The sequence below is a fragment of the Hemiscyllium ocellatum genome, chromosome 7 (genome assembly GCF_020745735.1).
Source record: "Hemiscyllium ocellatum isolate sHemOce1 chromosome 7, sHemOce1.pat.X.cur, whole genome shotgun sequence".
NCBI classification, from domain to species: domain Eukaryota; kingdom Metazoa; phylum Chordata; class Chondrichthyes; order Orectolobiformes; family Hemiscylliidae; genus Hemiscyllium; species Hemiscyllium ocellatum.
This window is the reverse complement of record NC_083407.1, coordinates 53,107,059-53,128,135: the sequence shown is the minus strand read 5'-3', so window position 1 is coordinate 53,128,135 and position 21,077 is coordinate 53,107,059. Positions and strand designations below refer to the sequence as shown.

The 21,077-nt window shown below is 47.2% G+C and overlaps 1 protein-coding gene across 4 annotated transcripts in view; it reads left to right on the top strand.

Moving 5' to 3' along the window:
- The window catches only part of LOC132817445 (TRAF family member-associated NF-kappa-B activator-like), a 94,913-nt gene that overhangs the window by 42,555 nt on the left and 31,281 nt on the right, over positions 1–21,077 (top strand). For all 4 annotated transcript variants that reach the window (XM_060827890.1, XM_060827889.1, XM_060827888.1 and 1 more), the window contains one exon: positions 11,596–11,781. In XM_060827890.1, the coding sequence (XP_060683873.1) occupies positions 11,596–11,781 (186 nt within the window). The remainder of the gene's footprint in view (positions 1–11,595; positions 11,782–21,077) is intronic.

The following is a 21,077-nucleotide window of genomic DNA, read 5'->3' as shown; positions in this document are numbered from 1 at the left end:
TGATGAAGGTTTCAGTGGAGGAGCATTTTAGGAATAGCTTTTTGCATTAGTATTCTCAAAGGAGAAGGACATGGTGGACGCTGATTCTAGAGACAGGTATCTTGATATTCTAGGGTGTGACAGTATGAAAAAGGCGTTAATGTTGGGTGTTTTGAAAGGTATCAGGGTAAACAAGTCTCAGAACCTGATGGAATTATCCCAGAATACTGGGGGAGGCGAGGAGATGATTTCTGGGGATCTGTACAAAATATTTGTATACTTTCTGTGGCAGCACAGTGGCTCAGTTGTAAGCACTGCTGCCTGACAGTGCCAAGGACCTGGGTTTGATTCCACCCTCTGGTGATTGTATGGAGTTTGCACATCCTTCCTGAATTTGCAGTGTTTCCTCTGGGTGCTCCAGTGTTCACCCACAATCCAAAGATGTGCAGGTTGGATAGATTGGCCATGGGAAATGCAGGGTTTCAGGGATGGTGTGTGGGAGTTTGACCTCGGTTGGATGTTGTTTGGAGGATCAATGTGGATCTACTGGGCTGAATGGTCTGCTTTCCATACTGTAGGGATTCTATGATTCTTTAGTCACGGGAGATGTCCCAGAGGACTGGGGAATAGTCAACATTATCCCTGTTGTCCTTTTTTTTTGAAAAAAGGAACAACGTAAGAAATTACAGACCATTGAGCCTTATGTGAGTGGAAGGGAAATTAATTGAAGATGATGATTAGGGACAGGATTCACTCACTTTTGGAAGAAATATGAACATTTTAGCAAGGTGAGGTTGTATCTCACAAGCATGAGTTTTTTTTTGAGGAACTGACAAACGTGATTGATGAGGACAGGGTGGTGGATGTTGTCTACATTGACTTTAGCAAGGTATTTGACAAGGTTCCTCTTGGCAGGCTGATACAGAAGGTAAAGTCAATGGGATCTGTGGTGAGGTGATAAGATAAGCATTGAGCTGGCTTGATTGTAGAAGACAGAGTAGTGGTGGAAGGATGCTTTTCTGACTGAAGATCTGTGACCAGTGATATTCCGCAGAGACAGGCGTTGGGTTCCCTGTTGTTTTTAATACTGTAAATAAATTATTTGGAGGGGAGGTAATCTGAAACATAAGCTTGGGAATGACCCAAAGATTGGGCGAGGTGCAGAGTAGTGAGGGTTTTGCCAAAGGATACAGCAGGATATAGATTGGCTGGAGACTTGGGGGGAGACATGGCAGATGGAATATAAGCCTGACAAATGTGAGATGATGCATTTTGGAAGATCTAATGCAGAAGGAAAATATACAGTAAATGGCAGAGCCCTTAAGACATGCAGATCTACACATACAGGTCTATAATTCCCTGAAACTGGCAAGGCAAATAGGTAATGTGGTCAAGAAGGCATATGGCATGCTTGCTTTTGTCGGTTAGGGCACAGATTTTTAAAAACTGGCAAGTTATGTGACCTAACTAAAATTCTATGCAATAACAATATTTGGAATATTGCAAACCGCTCTGGTCACCACACTACTAAAAGGATGTGGAGTCTTTGAAGGAAATGTTTGCTTGGTTTGGAGGGTATTTGCTATGAGGAGAGATTGGACAAACTTGGTTTGTTTTCATTTCAAAATCAGAAGCTGAGGGGTAGTGTTTACAAAATTGTGAGGCACGGATAGAATAGATAGTTGGAGTCTTTTTTTTCCAGAATTCAAATGTCAATAACTAGGGGACGTGGGTTTAGGGTAAAAAAGGAAAGTTTCAAGGAGGTATGAGAGGCAAGTTAGTTTTTCACAGTAGGTACCAAGTGCCTGAAACGCACTTTGTTCTTTTTTTGTTCATCAGTCCAGGCTTGATGATTGCAACAAAGTGGAAGGGGTCATCAAATTGTTTAGCTGCTACACTTGCTAAACAATAAGTTGCTTATGTGTGCTCGTTTTGGGTTCTGACAGGGCCATTCAGCTCCTGACCTGAGTACAGCCTTGTTTCAAATATTGACCAAAGAGCTGAATTCCATAGTGGAGATGAGAGTGACTATCCTTGACACCAGGGCACATTTGACCAAGTGTGGTGTCAAGGAGCCCCAGTAAAACTAGAGTCACTTAGAATGGGGAGAAAACACTATGTTAGTTGAAATCATGCCTAGCACAAAAGGAAGATGGTTTCCAGTCATCTCAGCTCCAGGACATATCTGCAGGAGTTCCTCAGAGGTGTTGGAGCCCAATAATCTTAAATTACTTCTTCAATTACTTTCCCTTTATCATAAGGTCACAAGTGGAGATATTCACTGATGATTGCAAAGTGTTTGCCACATTTCAAGACTCCTCAGATACTGAAGCAGTTCCATGTTCAAATGCAGAAAGACTGGACAGCCTCCAAGCTTGGGCTCACAATTGACATTCATACCACATAAATGTCAGGTAATAAACATCTCCAGCAAGAGTGGATCATGCCATTGCTCCTTGACATGCAGTGGCATTACCATTGCTAAATCCCCTGGTATCAGTCTCCTGAGGATTACTATTGGCCCAAAACTGAACAGGGTTCACCATGTAAATGCTGTGGTTACCAAGTCAGAGGCTAGGAATTCTACAGTAAGTAACTCCCCGCTTGACTCCCCAAATCCTGTCTATTATCTTAAAAACTCACTTGCTTGAATACATGCAATTCTGATAACACTAGGAACTTGACATTACAAGAAGCAGTTTGTTTGATTGATACCACATCTACAAGCATTCACTTCCTCCACCACTGAGGCATAGTAACAGCGGTATGTACCATCTATAAGATGCATTGCAAAACTTGCCAAGGCTCCTTAGACAGCACTTTCTAAATGCGCAACCACTAGCTTCTAGAAGGGGAAGGGCAGTAGGTACATGGGAACATCACCATCCAAGCTACTCACTACTCTGACTTGAAGGTATATTGCCATTGCTGGACTATCATTGAATCAAAATCCTGATCCTCCCTATCTGACAGTACTATGGGTGAACCTACATCAATTGGGCTGTCATGGTTCAAAGATGGCTCACCATCATCCCCTTAAAGGCAACTAGGGGACAGGCAATAATTCTGAACTGGTTGAGTCAGCAAAGTCCACATCCCCTGAATTTGTTTTTTAATCTCTCCATTCTTTCTATCAAAATTATTCAGTTCACTTTTCTGTTTTGAACTTCATTTGTCATCTGCACATCACACTTTGTCTGTATCCCTTTTGAAGTTTTGTACTATGTTCCTCAGAGTTTGCAGTACTTTCAGGTTTTGTATCATTACAAACTTTTTTATAGAATTTAGGAAAGAGCTTGCATGTATGCATACATGCCTTTTCATCTGCAGGATCATTAAAAGTTCTTTGTCAAATAATTATTACTTTTGAAATATAGTAGTGTTGTAATACAGGAAACACATCAGTCACTCTATACACAAGTTCACACAAATGTTAATGAAATAAATGACAGGGTCTCTATTTCTAAATGGTAATTTGAATATAAGGACTATCTGCCCACCATTGAATAGTCTAAAAAGATCTTATTCAACAGGTTGTTGGATCCATTTGTTATATCAAAACGACCTGGTGAACAGGCTAGAAACATTTTGCATTTGATGCTGGTAATTGCAGTGTTAGTGTAATGACTTGTTTCATCTCACATAGAGGAGATGAAGAACCTATAAAAGTTTCACATGGGGAAGAATTACCTCAGTAATGAGGTTGTTATGAAGGGAAATAAACTTGCATTCATATAGCTCCTTTCATAGCCATACTAGCAATTTGCAGACAATTTAATATTTCTGAAATATAATGACTACTTTAATGGAAGAAATGCATCAACCATTATGTTCACAGCAAGCTCCCACAAATAGCACTGTGATACCAACGCGATAACTACTTTTCTGATATTGTTTGAGGACTGAACATTGGCCAGAGCATCAGGGAGAACTCCTTAGCTGTTCTTCAAAAAGATTGCCAGGCAGTCTTCTCCCTTCTCCTGAGAACACAGATGGTCTTGCTTAACCTATCATCTGGAAAGAAGTCAACTGAGCAACACTGGAGTGTCAGCCTTAATTTTTCACAGATTCATAAAGTGATACAATACAGAAGAGGCCTTATGGCTCATTGAATTTGTACTGACTGAACTATATATTTACACTAATCCCACTTTCTAGCACTTGGCTGTGAATGTTGTAGCACTTCGAGTACTTTTTGAACATTTGAGGTTTCCTGCCTCAATTAACCTACCTGACAGTGCATTCCAAATTCCCACCATCATAGAACATAGAAAGATACAGCGCAGTACAGGCCCTTTGGCCCTCGATGTTGTGCCGATCCAAGCCCATCTAACCTACACTAGCCCACTACCCTCCATATGCTTATCCAATGCCCATTTAAATGCCCATAAAGAGGGAGAGTCCACCAATGCTACTGGCAGGGCATTCCATGAACTCACGACTCGCTGAGTAAAGAATCTACCCCTAATATCTGTCCTATACCGACCACCCCTTAATTTAAAGCTATACCCCCTCGTAATAGCTGACTCCATGCGTGGAAAAAGATTCTCATGGTCAACCCTATTCAATCCCTTAATCATCTTTTACACCTCTATCAAGTCACCCCTAAACCTTCTTTTCTCCTATGAAAACAGCCCCAAGTGCCTCAGCCTTTCCTCATACAATCTTCCTACCATACCAGGCAACATCCTGGTAAACCTCCTCTGCACCCATTCCAGTGCCTCCACATCCTTCCTATAGAATGCGACCAAAACTGCACACACTACTCCAGATGCGGCCGCACCAGAGTCTTATACAACTGCAACATGACCTCAGGACTTCGGAACTCAATTCCTCTACGAATAAAAGCCAGTACACCATATGCCTTCTTCACAGCACTATTTACCTGGGTGGCAACTTTCAGAGATCTGTGTACATGGACACCAAGATCCCTCTGCACATCCACACTACCAAGTATCCGACCATGAGCCCAGTACCCCATCTTCTTGTTACTCTTACCAAAGTGAATCACTTCACAGTTACCTACATTGAACTCCATTTGCCACCTTTCTGCCCAACTCTGCAGCTGTAACCTGCCACATCCTTCCTCACTGTCAACAACTCCACCGACTTTCGTATCATCCGCAAACTTGCTCATCCAACCTTCTAGCCCCTCCTCCAGGTCATTTATAAAAATGACAAACAGCAATGGTCCCAAAACAGATCCTTGCAGAACACCACTAGTTACTGCACTCCAAGATGAACCTTTACCATCAACTACTACCCTCTGTCTTCTTCTAGCCAGCCAATTCCTAATCCAAACCTCTAACACACCCTCAATGCCATACCCCCCTTTTTTTTTGCAGTAGCCTACCATGGGGAACCTTATCAAACACCTTACTAAAATCCATATACACCACATCTACCGCTTTACCCTCGTCCACCTCCTTAGTCACCTTCTCAAAGAATTCAGTAAGGTTTGTGAGGCACAACCTGCCCTTCACAAAACCATGCTGACTACCCTTGATCACATTATTCCTATCCAGCTGTTCATAAATCCTATCCCTTACAATTCTCTCCAAGGCTTTGCCCACAACAGAAGTGAGACTCACCGGCCTATAGTTACTAGGGTTATCCCTACTCCCCTTCTTGAACAAGGGAACCACATTTGCTATCCTCCAGTCTTCTGGCACTATTCCTGTGGACAATGACGACATAAAAATCAAGGCCAATGGATCTGCAATCTCCTGCCTTGCTTCCCAGAGAATCCTGGGAGAAATGCCATCAGGCCCAGGGGACTTATCTATTTTCACCCTTTCCAGAATTACCAACACCTCTTCCCTACATACCTCAAAGCCATCCATTCTAATTAATTGTGACTCAATACTCACATCGGCAACAATGTTCTGTTCCTGAGTGAATACTGATGAAAAGTATTCATTCAGTGTCTCCCCAATCTCTTCAGCCTCCACACGCAACTTCCTACTACTATCCTTGACTGGACCTATTCCTACCCTAGTCATTCTTTTATTCCTGACATACCTATAGAAAACCTTTGGGTTTTCCCTAATCCTACCAACCAAAGACTTTTCGTGTCCCCTCCTTGCTGCTCTTAGCTCTCTCTTCAGATCCTTCCTGGCTACCTTATAACTCTCAATCGCCCCAATTGAACCTTCATGCCTCATTTTTACATAGGCCGCCCTCTTCACTTTAACAAGGGATTCCAATTCCTTATTAAACCACGGCTCCCCCACACGACCCTTTCCTCCCTGCCTGACAGGAAAATACTTATCAAGGACACTCAATAGCTGCTCCTTGAACAAGCTCCTTATATCGATTGTGCCCTTCCCTTGAAGCCTACTTTTCCAAGCCACGCATCCTAAGTCATGCCTCACCGCATCATAATTTCCCTGCCCCCGGCTATAACTTTTGCCCTGCAGTGCACACTTATCCTTCTCCATCATTAGAGTAAAAGTCACTGAATTGTGGTCACTGTCCCCAAAGTGCTCACCTACCTCCAATTCTAATACCTGCCTGGTTCGTTACCCAGAACCAAATCCAGTATGGCCTCACCTCTTGTTGGCCTGTCTACATATTGTGTCAGGAAACCCTCCTGCACACATTGGACAAACACTGACCCGTCTAACGTACTCGAGCTATAGCTTTCCCAGTCAATATCTGGAAAGTTAAAGTCCCCCATAACAACCACCCTATTACTTTCACTCTTCTCCTGAATCATCCTCGCAATCCTTTCTTCTATGTCTCCAGGACTATTAGGAGGCCTGTAGAAAACTCCTAACAGGGTGACTTCACCTTTCCTATTTCTAACCTCAGCCCAAACTACCTCAGATGGCGAGTCTTCATCCATCGTCCTTTCCACCGCTGTAATGCTATCCTTGACAAGCAATGCCACACCTCCCCCTCTTTTACCCCCACCTTGACCCTACTAAAACATTTAAACCCTGGAACCTGCAATAGCCAATCCTGTCCCTGTTCTACCCATGTCTCCATAATAGCCACAACATCGAAATCCCAGGTACCAACCCACGCTGCAAGTTCACCTACCTTATTTCGTATACTTCTCGCATTGAAGTATACACACTTCAAGCCACCTTCCTGTTTACAGGCACCCTCCTTTGAGATTGATGCCATGTTTCTAACCTCCCTACACTCCAGGTCCTGCACCCTGAAGCTACAGTCTAGGTTCCCATCCTCCAATCCCTCCTAAACTTCCTGCCTTTCACCTTAAAATTAGGCTCTTTGTTATTAAGTCTTCAATTATGGGAAACAACTGTTTCTATTCACCCTGTCCAATACCCCTCATAATCTTATACACCTATTATCAGGGCCCCCTTCAACTTTCTCTTCTCCAAAGAAAACAACTCGAGCTTATCCAGCTCTCTTCATTGTTGCAATGCTCCTCCCAGGCAACATCCTGTTGAATCTCTTTTAACACTGACTGGTGAGGTGATCAGAACTGTGTTCCAGTTGTGGCTTAACCAAAATCTTGTACAGCTCCGACATAACGTTCCTTCTCTTATAAGTTCAGTTTTAGGCCAATGTCCTGTTTGTCTTGTTAATTACGCTATTAACCCATTCTGTTACCTTCAGAGCTCTGTGGGCAAGCACCCAACAATCTCTTCTTCCACCTATCCCACCTCCATCGCCCCTCCCCCTAGTCCCTCCTCCCTACCTTTTATCTCAGCCTGCTTGGCTCTCTCTCTCTTATTCCTGATGAAGGGCTTATGCTCGAAACGTCGAATTCTCTATTCCTGAGATGCTGCCTAACCTGCTGTGCTTTGACCAGCAACACATTTGCAGCTGTGATCTCCAGCATCTGCAGACCTCATTTTTTACTCCTGTAATCTAATACATTCTCCCTCATTGTCAGCTACCTAGCCAATCTTTTGTCATCTTACTTATCACCCCATCCACACTCAACTATTTGGTTTGTGTATATCAAAAGCAGTAAGGGACCTAGAACCGATTCCTGTGGTATGCCACTGGATACCAGCCTCCAATCACACAAACAGCTTCTACCATCACCCTCTCGTTTCCTATCACTAAGCCAATTTTGGATTCAACTTGGTATTTCATGCTGAATCTTATGAGCTTACACCTTCTTTATCAGGTGGGTCCTTGTCAAAGGCTTTGCTGAAATCCATATAAACTACATCAACTGCACTACTCTCATTTACACACCTGGTCGCTTCTCACAATTCAATCAAATTTGTTAGGCATGACCTCCCTCTGGCAAAGCCAGCCTGACTATCCCTGATCAAATATTGTCTACCTAAATAGAGATGAATTCTCTCCTTCAGAATTTTCTCTAATAATGTGAGCCTGACTGGTCTGTAATTCCCTGCTTTATCTCTACCACCTTTCTTAGCTGTCCTCCAGTCCACTGGCACCTACCCTGTGGCCAGAGTGGAGTTAAAAATTTGGGTCCAAATTCCAGTAAGATTCCCCCTCCTTTCCTGCAGAAGCCTGGGATGCAACTCCTGTAGACATGGGGATTTTTCCTCCTTTGGGCCTGCTAAAACCTCCAATATCTCCACATTCCCGTTGTTCATCTGCTCAAGAACATTCAGTCTCTCTTCCTGAAATCAGTGCCACATCCTCTTCCTCCTAAGACAGATGTGAAGTATTTTGTAAACGCTGCCTTCCAGCTTGATGGACAGCTTCCCCCTTGGTCTGTAACGTGCCCTTCTCTTTCCCTGGTTATACTCTTTCACTTGACGTAAGTGTAAGATATCTTGGGATTCTCCTTAATCTTGCCCTTCAGTGTTTTTTTGTGCTGCCTCTTTGCTCTCCTGGTTACTTTCTTAAGGTCCCCCTGCACTTTCTATACACCAGGGCATCTTGATTCCTTAGAATCCCTACAAAGAGGAAGTAGGCCATTCAGCCCATTGAAACCACACGGACCCTCCAAAGACCATTTCACCCAGACCAACCCACAACCCTATTTCTGTAACCCTGCGTTTCCCATGAGTAATCCACCTAGCCTCCATATCCCTGAACATTTTAACAAGTCCAATCCCTATAACCTGCACATCTTTGAATGGGGAGGAAATTGGAGCTCCTACAGGAAACCCATGCAGTCATGTGATAACATGCAAGCTCTCTGCAGACAGTTGGTCCGAAGGTGGAATCGAACCAGAGTCTCTAGTGCTGTGAGATAGCAGCACTAACCACTGAGTTACCATGCTGCCCTAATACCCGCTAAAAGCCTCTGTTTTCCTTCTTACCCAGTCCTGAATATTCATAGACATCCAGGGTTCTCTGAATGCTCCTACATTTTAACCTGAAGGATGTTGTGCTTGTACTTTCCCCATTTCTTTTTCGATATCCCCAACCCTCTGCTGTAGATTTCCTGACAGGTAGCTGTTACCAGTCTACGTTGGACAGATCTTATCTTATTTTGATAAAATCTGCCTTCTCCAAATTCAAATCTCTTTTACTGCAGATCATCTTTTTCCATTTCCAGCTTAAACTGTACTCTGGTGTGGCTGCTGTTGCAAAAATGCTCTCCCACTGCCACCTGTCCAACTTTGTTCCCCAGAATTTGGTTCAAACACTGTGCAGTCCTTTGCTGGATCATCAGTGTGTTGACATTAAAAAAATCCTGAATACATTTCATGAAATCCTCCATCTCTAATGATTATAATTATCCCAATTAATGTTGGAGAAGTTGAAACTATCCACAATAATGATCTATTAACACCCATCTTGATGAATTGTCTATATATCTAGATTAGATTAGATTACTTACAGCGTGGAAACAGGCCCTTCGGCCCAACAAGTCCACACCGACCCGCCGAAGCGTAACCCACCCATACCCCTACATTTACCCCTTACCTAACACTATGGGCAATTTAGCATGGCCAATTCACCTGACCCACACATCTTTGTGACTGTGGGAGGAAACCAGAGCACCCGGGGGAAACCCACGCAGACACGGGGAGAACGTGCAAACTCCACACAGTCAGTCGCCTGAGTCGGGAACTGAACCCGGGTCTCAGGCGCTGTGAGGCAGCAGTGCTAACCACTGTGCCACCGTGGTCCTCTATTTCCTGCTGACTCTGATTGTGGGGCCGAAAATAGACTCCTATCATTCTGACTCCCCCTTTTTATTCCTAAATTTTACCCACAAAGACCCATTTGACGTCCCTCACAAGATATTGTCCGTCCTTTCTTGCAGGAACTGCTGCTTAATTAATGCAATATCACCTCCTCATTCACACACTCCTGTCCTCCTTGAAGATTGTATATCCCAGAATGTTGAGTTGCCAGTTCTGCCCCTCCTTTGACCACATGTCTGTGATGGCAATTCCATGTGAGAGTTCATGCCTTTAATTCATTTTTTTTTAGTGTGTTAAAGCTGTAGGATGGGACTTGATCACACAGTATCCTGAATCAGATGCAATAGTGCAATCACCTAAGCAGTAACTGACACTAATAAATAGGGCAGCTTGATCGATATGTATCACTAACTGAGTAACTTGATAACTGTTCTGTTATTAAGTGAAAGAAAATAGACAAGCATAAGTAGAAGCAGAGGGTAGGGAAAGTATCTGGTATCTGGTTGCCAAATGGCATCTGGATAGCAGTTATAATTAGTGGCAGAACTGAACTTGTGCTATCCACTGTGCTATTTTATAACTTACTCTCTGTGTTTGGCCAGAGTGTTGATCATTCTTGAAACAACTCAAGAATTTATACAAATTCCAGTTCTGTATGGGAGATGAAACGCAGACTTGATGATTGCTTTGCTGAACACTTGCATTCCAGTGGTAAAAATAGCCCGAAGCTGCCAGTTGCCTGCCAGTTCAATACACCATGTTCCCATGCCACCATTGATGTCTTCGACGTACTATAGTGCTCCAGTAAAGTTCAGCACAAGCTGGAGGAACAACACCTTATCTTCCACTTCAGCACCTTGTAGCCTTCAGGACTCAGCATCGCGTTTAACAATTTCAGAGCATGAACATCTGCTTCCTGGTATATTACCTACCCCACTACACCAGATCTTGGCATGAAATGGGTCGCTTTCAGTACAGTCAACTCATTTTCAGCTATTCATAGTCCCTGTTACCACCTATCTGGCTTATTTTCTTTCCTGGTCTAATATCAACAGTCTCTTTGCCTCTCCACCTCTCTGTCTGTTCCCCATCTCTCCTCCACATCACCCTCTGTCATCAGCATAAAAATCACCTCTGCCCCAAGCTGCTTCTAGTTCTTAAGGGTCACAGGACTCTGCTTTCCCTCCACAGATGCAAGTTTTTCCAGCATTTTCTGGGTTTTTTTTGTTCCAGTTCTATCTCTATGCAGTAAATCTAATGATAACCATATGCTTTGATTTTGCTGGTGCAGTGGCACCTGTGATAAACCACCAATAATGAGTTGTGTATTCAATACTGTGCTTCTTTATGAAACATATTCCACTGCCAGATTACTTAACATAAACTTGGATCAATTGTGCACTCACAAAATGAAATTGTATTTGGACAGATAATTGTTTTATTTTTTTGAGGCCTCTATGAATCTTCTGATATACTCGAGTGCTTAGTTGTTTTAATACCTCCTGTCACAACATTGTGCAGGTTTTTGTTACTTCTAATTGTTTTACACTTCTAGGAAAGGTTAACAACTGAAAATAGTAGGTTGGAAGAACAGATAAAAGATTATCAGCAAAAGCTAAAAGAACTTAAAAAAAGCATTGAAGAAAAAGATGAAGAATTCAGACAACTGAGAAATGAATTAATAGAGCACACTGACTTCTTCAGTCATGGTAAACAGCTCTACTGTAAACCAGAGTCAAAGGTAAGATGAGAAAATTAGACTGTAATAATACTTCCCATTATAATTTTCAGCAGCTATATTGCATACATCCCAAGGTGGAGACTTTTTAGGTTGAAACTCAGCTGCATGGCTTGAAGGGAATAATGGTTGTGTGACCACTTCCAGTCATCAATTTAGGAACATCTATGAGGATATGGGAGTAAAAGCAAAGTACTGCAGATGCTGGAGATTTGAAATAAAATATTATGTACTGAAGAAAATGTACAGGTCTGGCAGCATCTGGAAAGAGTAATATTCAATGTTTCAAGTCCAGTTATTCTTGTTTGGAAGTATAAGGGGCACCAATGAATCAATGGAACAGGAATTTAAGGCAGGAAAGGAAACCATCGAGCATATGCCATTCAAAAGAGCTGTTTATCTTAATACAGCTCTCCAACTCTTAATTTGTAGCCTTGTCAGTTATGATAATCAACTATACATTCAATTAATTTTAAAATGAGATGATAAAGGCCTTCTTCTCAAGTCTAATGCCCCTACAAGTTATTTAAATAACTAAAGTCTAGTTATTGATCCTCATTGCAAAGGGAAGTAGGTCCTTCATGTTCATTCTATCCAGACCCCTCTCTTATTTACTTTAATTAAATCTCTCCTCCTCCTCCTGTATTCCAACTGAAATAGCCTCACTTAATTAAACTTGCCTTATAACTAAGAAATATTTGTACCATCGGTAGTCACAGGTGAGGTGCTGGAAGACTGGAGGTTGGCTAATGTGGTGCCACTGTTTAAGAAGGGTGGTAAGGACAAGCCAGGGAACTATAGACCAGTGAGCCTGACATCTGTGGTGGGCAAGTTGTTGGAGGGAATCCTGAGGGACAGGATGTACGTGTATTTGGAAAGGCAAGAACTGATTAGGGATAGTCATCATGGCTTTGTGCGTGGGAAATCATGTCTCACAAACTTGATTGAGTTTTTTAAAGACGTAACAAAGAGGATTAATGAGGACAGAGTGGTAGATGTGATTTATATGGACTTCAGTAAAGCGTTTGGGAAGGTTCCCCATGGGAGACTGATTAGCAAGGTTAGATCTCATGGAATAGATCTCTCTCACTTACTCTCACTCCGGTTGTGTGTCTCTCTGTCTATCAGTCTCTCTCTGTCTGTCTGTCTCGGTCTCTCTGTCTCTCTTTCTCTATCTCTCTCTCTCTCTCTCTTTCTCTCTCCCTCTCTTTCTCTCTTTCACCCGGTTATCTGTCTGTCTCTCATTCACTCTCACCCCGGTTGTGTGTCTCTCTTTCTCTGTCTAGCTCTGTCTGTCTGTCTCTCTTGGTCTGTCTGTCTGTGTCTCTCTCTCTCTCTCTCTCTCTCTCTCGTGTGTCCGTGCTCTTTCTCTCTCGCACGCATGTGCTCATTTTCTCACTCTCACATGCGCACATTCTTGCACTCTTGCGCACGCTCTTTCTCTCTCACGTGCGCACGCTCTTTCTCTCTCGCGTGCGCGCGCTCTTTCTCTCGCGTGCGCGCGCTCTTTCTCTCTTGCGCACTCTTTCTCTCTTGTGTGCTGTTTCTCTCTCGCGCGCTCTTTCTCTCCCTCGCGGCGCGCACTCTTTCTCTCTCTTGCGCGTGCGCTCTTTCTCTCCCTCAGGCCGCACGCTCTTTCTGTCTCGCAAATGCGTGCTCTTTCTCTCTTGTGAGCGCGGGCTCTTTCTGTCTCTCCCGCGTGCGCTCTTTCTCTCTCTTTTCACATGTATGCGTTCTTTCTCTCGCGGCTCACGCTCTTTCTCTCCCTTGCAGTGTGCGCTCTTTCTCTCTCGAGAGCGCATGCTCACCCTCACGTGTGCGCTCTAGCTCTCCCTCACGCGCGTGCTCTAGCTCTCCCTCACGCGCGTGCTCTAGCTCTCCCTCACGCGCGTGCTCTAGCTCTCTCTGGAGCGCGTGCTGTAGCTCTTTCTCGCGCACGTGCTCTTTCTCTCCCTTGCGGCGCATGCTCTTTCTGTCTCTCGCGTGCACGTGCTCTTTCTTTCTCTCTCTCGCGCGTGCTCTTTCTTTCTCTCATTCGCAGTGCGCGCTCTTTCTCTCATTTGCGGCGCGCTCTTTCTCTCCCTCGTGGCATGCGCTCTTTCTCTCCCTCACGCGCGCATTCTTTCTCACCCTCACGGCGCGTGCTCTTTCTCTCTCGTGAGCGCGAGCTCTTTCTCTCCCTCTTCCTCACTTGCGCGTGTGCGCTTTTTCCATTCGCGCTTGCTCGTTCTTTCTCTCCCTCACGTGCGTGCTCTTTCTCTCCCTCTCCCTTGCGCACATGTGCTCTTTCTCTCCCTCTCCCTCGTGCATGTGCGCTCTTTCTCTACCTCTCTCGCGAGCCTGCGCTCTTTCCCTCCCTCTCTCACGAGCCCTCGCTCTTTCCATCGTGGCGTGCGCCCTTTCTTTCCCTCGCGTGCGCGCTCTTTCTCTCTCTCTCTTTGCCCGCGCTATTTCTCTCTCTCGCGCCCGCGCTCTTTCCCTCGCAGCGTGCGCCCTTTCTCTCTCTTGCGCGCGCTCTTTTTCTCTAGCGCGCTCTTTTTCTCTCGTGAGCGCGTGCTCTTTCTCTCCCTCTCGTGCGCGCTCTTTCTCTCTCTCTCTCTGTCTCGCGTGCGCTCTTTCTCTGTCTCGTGCACACGCTCATTCTCGCGCAGCGCGCGCTCTTTCTCTCTCGCGAGCGCGTGCTCTTTCTCTCCCTTGCACGCGCACACTCTCTCTCTCTGTCTCGCTCGTGCTATTTCTCTCTAGCGCGTGCGCGCTCTTTCTCTCCCTCATGCGCGCGCTCTTTCTCACCCTCACGGCGCGTGCTCTTTCTCGCGAGCGCGTGCTCTTTCTCTCGAGAGAGAGTGCGCGCTCTTTCTCTCCCTCGCGGCACGCGCTCTTTCTCTCTCGCACGCGCTCTTTCTGCCTCGTGAGCGCGTGCTCTTTCTCTCCCTCGTGAGCGCGTGCTCTTTCTCTCCCTCATGGATCGCGCGCTCTTTCTCTCCCTCATGGCGCGCACTCTTTCTCTCTCGCGAGTGCGCGCTCTCTCTCTCTCTTGCGAGAGAGAGAGAAAGAGCGCATGCTCGTGAGAGAGAGAGAAAGAGCGCGCGTGCGAAGGAGAGAAAGAGCGTGCGCCTCGAGGGAGAGGGAGAGAAAGAGCGCGCGCACGTGAGAGAGAGAGAGCGCGCGAGCGAGAGAAAGAGCGCGCGTCGCGAGGGTGAGAAAGAGCGTGCACGCGAGGGAGAGAAAGAGGGCGCACCGCGAGGGTAAGAAAGAGCGCACGCCGCGGGGGTGAGAAAGAGCTCTCTCTCTCTCTCTCTCTCTCTCTCGCGCCCGAACTATTTCTCTCTCTCGCGGCGCGCGTTCTTTCTCTCCCTCGCAGTGCGTGCTCTTTCTCTCTCACAAGCACGCATGCGCTTTTTCTCTCCCTCGTGGCGCGCGCACGTGCATGCTCTTTCTCTTCCTTGCGCGTGCATGTGCATGCTCTTTCTCTCCCTTGCACGCGCACGTGCTCTTTCTCTCTCGCGCATGCAAGCTCTTTCTCGCAAGCGTGCTCTTTCTCTCTCACGTGCACACGCTCTTTCTCTCTCACGCGCACGCTCTTTCTTTCTCTCCCTCGCGGCGCGCGCTCTTTCTCTCTGTCGCACGTGCACGCTCTTTCTTTCTCTCTCACACGTGCGCGCTCTTTCTCTCTTGTGCGTGCTCTTTCTCTCCCTCACGGTGCGTGCTTTTTCTCTCTAGCGAGCGTGTGCTCTTTCTCTCCCTCGCTCTCTCTCTTGCGCCCGCGCTCTTTCTCTCTTTCTCTCTCTCTCTTGCGCCCGCGCTCGTTCTCTCTCTCTCACGCACGCGCTCTTTCTCTCCCTAACGGCGCGCGCTCTTTTTCTCTCGATGGCGCGCGCTCTTACTCTCCCTCGTGCGCACGCACTCTTGCTCTCCCTCGCGTGCGGTCTTTCTCTCCCTCGCGTACACCGTCTTTCTCTCCCTCTCCCTTGCAGCGCGTGCTCTTTCTCTCTCGCAGCACGCGCTCTCGCTCTCCCTCGCGGCACGCGCTCTTTCTCTCCCTCGCGGCGCGCGCTCTTTCTCTCCCTCGCGGCACGCGCTCTTTCTCACCCTCGCGGTGCGTGCTCTTTCTCTCTCTCCCTGCGGCGCGTGCTCTTTCTCTCCCTCGTAGCACGCGCTCTTTCTCTCCCTCGCGATGCACGTGCTCTTGCTCTCTCGCTTGCACGCTCTTTCTCTCCCTTTCCCTCGCGGCATGCGCTCTTTCTCTCCCTCTCCCTCGAGGCGCGCGCTCTTTCTCTCCTTCGCGCGCGCGCTCTTTCTCTCTCTCTCTTGCGAGCATGCGCTCTTTCTCTCTCGCAAACCCGCACTCTTTCTCTCTCACGAGCCCGCACTCTTTCTCTCACGCGAGCCCTCGCTCTTTCTCTCTCGCGAGCCCTCGCTCTTTCTCTCTTTCGCGTGCTATTTTTTTCTCTCTTGCGAGCACACTCTCACTCTCTTGCGAGCACGCTCTCTCACTCTCTTGCGAGCACGCTCTCTCACTCTCTTGCGAGCCCGCGCTCTCTCTCTCTCGCGAGCCCTTGCTCTTTCTCTTGCACACTATTTCTCTCTCTTGCGCGCTATTTCTCTCTCTTGCGTGCTATTTCTCTCTCGCGCGTGCGCCCTATCTCTCGCGCCTGCACTCTTTCTCTCACTCGCGCGCTGTTTCTCTCTCTCGCGAACCCGCACTCTTTCTCGCAAGCGCATGCTCTTTCTCTCTCGGGCACACTTGCTCTCCCTCATGCGCACGCGCATGTGCGCTCTTTCTCTCCCTCGCGGCTCGCGCTCTTTCTCTCTCGTGAGCACGTGCGCGCTCTTTCTCCCTCGCAGCGTGCACTCTTTCTCTCCTTCGCGGCGTGCGCTCTTTCTCTCCCTCGTGGCGCGCACTCTTTGTCTTTCCTCGTGGCCCGCGCTCTTTCTCTCCCTTGCGGCGCGCGCACATGCATGCTCTTTCTATTCTTCGTGCGTGCATGTGCATGCTCTTTCTCTCCCTCGCACGCGCATGTGCTCTTTCTCGTGCACGCGCACGCTTGCTCTTTCTCTCTCGCGCAGGCACGCTCTTTCTCGCGAGCGCGCTCTTTCTCTCTCCCGTTCACCCGCTCTTTCTCTCTCATGCGCGCGCTCTTTCTTTCTCTCCCTCACAGCGCGCGCTCTTTCTCTCCCTCGCGGCGCACGTGCTCTTGCTCTCTCGCCCACGCGCTCTTTCTGTCCCTCTCCCTCGTGGCACATGCTCTTTCTCGCTCGCTCTCTCTCGCAAGCCCTCACTCTTTCTCTCTCTCTCTCGCGTGCTATTTCTCTCTCTCGCGCGTGCGCTCTTTCTCTCGCTCGCGTGCTCTTTCTCTCCCCCGCGTGCGCGCTCTTTCTCTCCCTCTCCTTCGTGCGCTCTTTCTCTCCTTTACGCGTGCGTTCTTTCTCTCTCTCTCGCGAGCCCGCGCTCTTTCTCTCTCGCGAGCCCGCGCTTTCTCTCTCTCGCGTGCTATTCTTTCTCTTGCGAGCGCGCTCGCTCTCTCGCGAGCGCGCTCTCTCTCTCTTGCGAGCCCGCGCTCTCTCTCGCGAACCCTCGCTCTCTCTCTTGCGCGCTATTTCTCTCTCTTGTGCGCTATTTCTCTCTCTCGCACGTGCGCTCTATCTCTCGCGCGTGCACCCTATCTCTCACTCGCGTGCTCTTTCTCTCTCTCACGGGCCCGCGCTCTTTCTCTCTCGCAAGCGCGTGCTCTTTCTCTCTCTCTCTCTCTCTCTCTCTCTCTTGCACCCACGCTCTTTATCTCTCTCGCGCACGCGCTCTTTCTCTCCCTCACGGTGCGCGCGCTCTTTCTCTCTCTCTCTCTCTCTCTCTCTCTTGCACCCACGCTCGTTCTCTCTCTCGTGCGCACGCTTTCTCTCCCTCACGGCGTGCGCTCTTTCTCTCCCTCGCGGCACGCGTTTTTCTCTCTCGCAAGCGCGTGCTCTTTCTCTCCCTCGCGCGCACTCGCTCTTTCTCTCTCTCTCTCTCTTGCACCCACTCTCGTTCTCTCTCTCGCGCACGCGCTCTTTCTCTCCCTCACGGTGCGCACGCTCTTTCTCTCTCTCTCTCTTGCACCCACGCTCATTCTCTCTCTCGCGCGCACGCTCTTTCTCTCCCTCACGGCACACGCTCTTTCTCTCCCTCACGGCGTGCGCTCTTTCTCTCTCGATAGTGCGTGCTCTTACTCTCCCTCGCGTGCACGATCTTTCTCTCCCTCTCCCTCGCAGCGCGCGCTCTTTCTCTCTCGCGAGCACCCGCACGTTTTTGCTCTCCCTCGCGGCACGCGCTCTTTCTCTCCCTCGCGGCACTCTTTCTCTCTCTCTCTCTCTCGCGTGCATGCGTGCTCTCGCTCTCGCTCTCTCTCGCGCGCGCTCTTTCTCTCGCGCGAGCACGCTCTCTTTCTCTCTCTCTCGCGCGCGCTCTCTCTCTCGCGAGCCCTCGCTATTTCTCTCTCTCGCTTGCACGCCTTCTCTCTCTCGCTCGTGCGTTCTTTCTCCCTCGCATGCGCGCGCTCTTTCTCTCCCTCACGTGCGCGCTCTCTTTCTCTCGCGAGCGTGCATGCTCTCTCTCTCTCGCTCGTGCCCGTGTGCTCTTCCTCTCCCTCGCGCGCGCACGAGTTCTTTCTCTCGTGCGCGCGCGCGATCTTTCTCTCTTGAGAGCGGGCTCTTTCTCTCCCTCGCACAAGCGCTCTTGCTCTCCCTTGCGCGCGCGCATGCTCCTTCTCTCCCTCGCGCACGCGCTTGCGCTCTTTCTCTCCCTCGCAGCACGCACTCTTTCTCTCCCTCTCCCTCACGGCTCGCACTATTTCTCTCCTTCAGGGCGTGCACTCTTTCTCTCCCTCGCGCGCACGCACTCTTTCTCTCTCTCTCTCTCTTGCGCGCGCTCTTTCTCTCCCTCGCGCGCGTGCACTCTTGCTCTCTCATTCGTTCTCTTGCATGCACTCTCTCTTGTGCGATCTTGCTCATGCTGTCTCTTGCGCTCTCACATGTTCGTTCTCGTGCTCTGTTTTGTTCATCCTCACTGGCTCACTCTCGTTCGCTCTTGCTCACTTTCATTCTCTCTGTGTCTCTCATTTGTTTCCTTTTTGTTCTCTTACTCGCGCATTCTTTCTTGCGCGTGCTGTCTCTCTCGCATGTGCTCTCCTTCTTTCCCTCTGTCTCATTCGTTTTCTTGTTTGTTCTCTCGTTCTCTCTCTAGTTTTGTCTTTCTCATTCATTCTCTCTCGTTCATTGTTTCTCATTCATTTTTTCTCTCTCTCTCATTCATTCCCTCTTGTTTGTTCTCTTGTTTGTTCTCTCTCTCATTCATTCTCTCTCTCTCTCTCTCGTTCTCTCTCTCTCCCTCCCATTCGTTTTCTCTCTCTCCCATATGTTTTCTCTCTCTCGTTTATTCTCTTTCTCTCTCTCTCGTTTGTTCCCCGTCTCTCTTGGATTCCCTCTTGTTCGTTCGTTCTCTCTCTCTCTCTCTCTCTCTAAAATTCACTCTCTGTTTTTCTTGTTCTCGTTCTCTGTCTCTTCCCCACACTCTCATTCGTTCTTGCTCTCATTCTCACTCTCTTGTTCATGCTCTCATTCACACGCTCTCCCACGTGTTCTCTCTCGTACGCTGTCACTCTCACGCTCTCTATTTTGCACCCTCGTTCCCTTTCTTGCTCTTTCGTTCTTGTTCTTTGCCTCTCACGTTCTCTCTCTCGCTCCCTCACTCTTGCTCACTTGCGCGTGTTCTCGTTCACTTGCTCTCTCTTGCTCACACTCTCATTTGTTTTCTCTCTTGTTCGTTTTCCCTCTTGTTCGTTTTCTCTCTCATTCGTTCTCTTGCTCTTGTTCGTTCTTTCACTCTCTCATTTGTTCTCTCTCGTGCGCTCTCTGTCTCGCATGCTCTCTTTCTCATTCTGCCTTCCCCATGCTCTTGCTCTTTTTTTTTATTTGTACTGCGTCTGTATGTCTTGTGTCATGGTTCCAAATGATGAAAATTCTGATCAACTCCGTTCTCAAAGTGAAATCTTCTTTTTGTTTTTATTGTTTAATTATCACTGTGGCAGTTAGTCACCTGAACATAGTCACCAACTTTGCTGAAGTTCTTTTAACATAAAAATACAAGTTTATTACACCAGACAAAATTGAAAGGATATAAATGTCAGTTAATTTTCAAAAATCTTAACATAAACAGCAACAATAAAGATTCTGCCTTTTTCCTGGTAATATTCTTTTCAGATACTCTATCTGAGAGAAATTCATTGCTTTCCCTCATGGACTATTTCCAGTTTTCTCCTTGAATGACTGAAAAAATCTTAACACTTCTCCAGTTCTAGTGGTGTTGATTCCTCTTCAGCTCTGACAATCAAGAGACTTCTACAAACTCTCTCTCAGCCTGGAGATTCTACAAATCTTGTGCTCTGTCTCAATGTTTGAGCTCTGTCTCTGACACTTTTTGTCAGCTCTTCAAGACTTTTATTTAGTTTTCGATGGAAAATGTAATGAGTGGAGTGCCACAGGGGATAGTGCTGGGGCCTCCATTATCTACATTTACCACCACGATTTGGACAGGACTGAATGTGCCCAATTTCCTTATGACATAAAAGATAGTAAGTGGTGAAGCGAGTATGCAAAGGATATAGATAAAAGCTTGGGCAAAATTTGGCAGGTGGAGTTGAATGTTAGTATGTGAAAATGTGGCCACTTTGGCAGGAAAAATAAATAAACAACATATTACTTAAATGGTGAGAGATGCAGAATTAGGGGTATCCAGGGATTTGGGTGTCCTGGTGCATAAATCACAAATTATAGAGTGTAGGAAGTGATTGTGAAGCCAAATATGAAGTATTTTATTACAAGGTAATATGTAAGTTGTGATCTTTGATACAGGGGTCAGGGCGTTGGTGAGGCCATACCTGGAATAGTGTGTCCAGTTTTGATCTCCTTTTTTGAGAAAAGATATGTATAAACATTATAGAGTCAGAGAGTCATAGAGATGTACAGCATGGAAACAGACCCTTCGGTCCAACCTGTCCACACCGACCAGATATGCCAACCCAATCTCGTCCCACCTGCCAGCACCTGTCTCATGTCCTTCCAAACCCTGCCAGTTCATATGCCCATCCAAATGCCTCTTAAATATTGCAATTGTACCAGCCTCAGCAGTTCAGAGAAAGTTCACTAACCTGATTCCTGGAAACTGTCCAAGTGATTTTAGAGAGAGGTAATCAAATTCAAATATGCAAGATCCTGAGTGGGTTTGACATGGTTGACCAGAAAGAATACCTCCCCTGTGGGAGGGACTA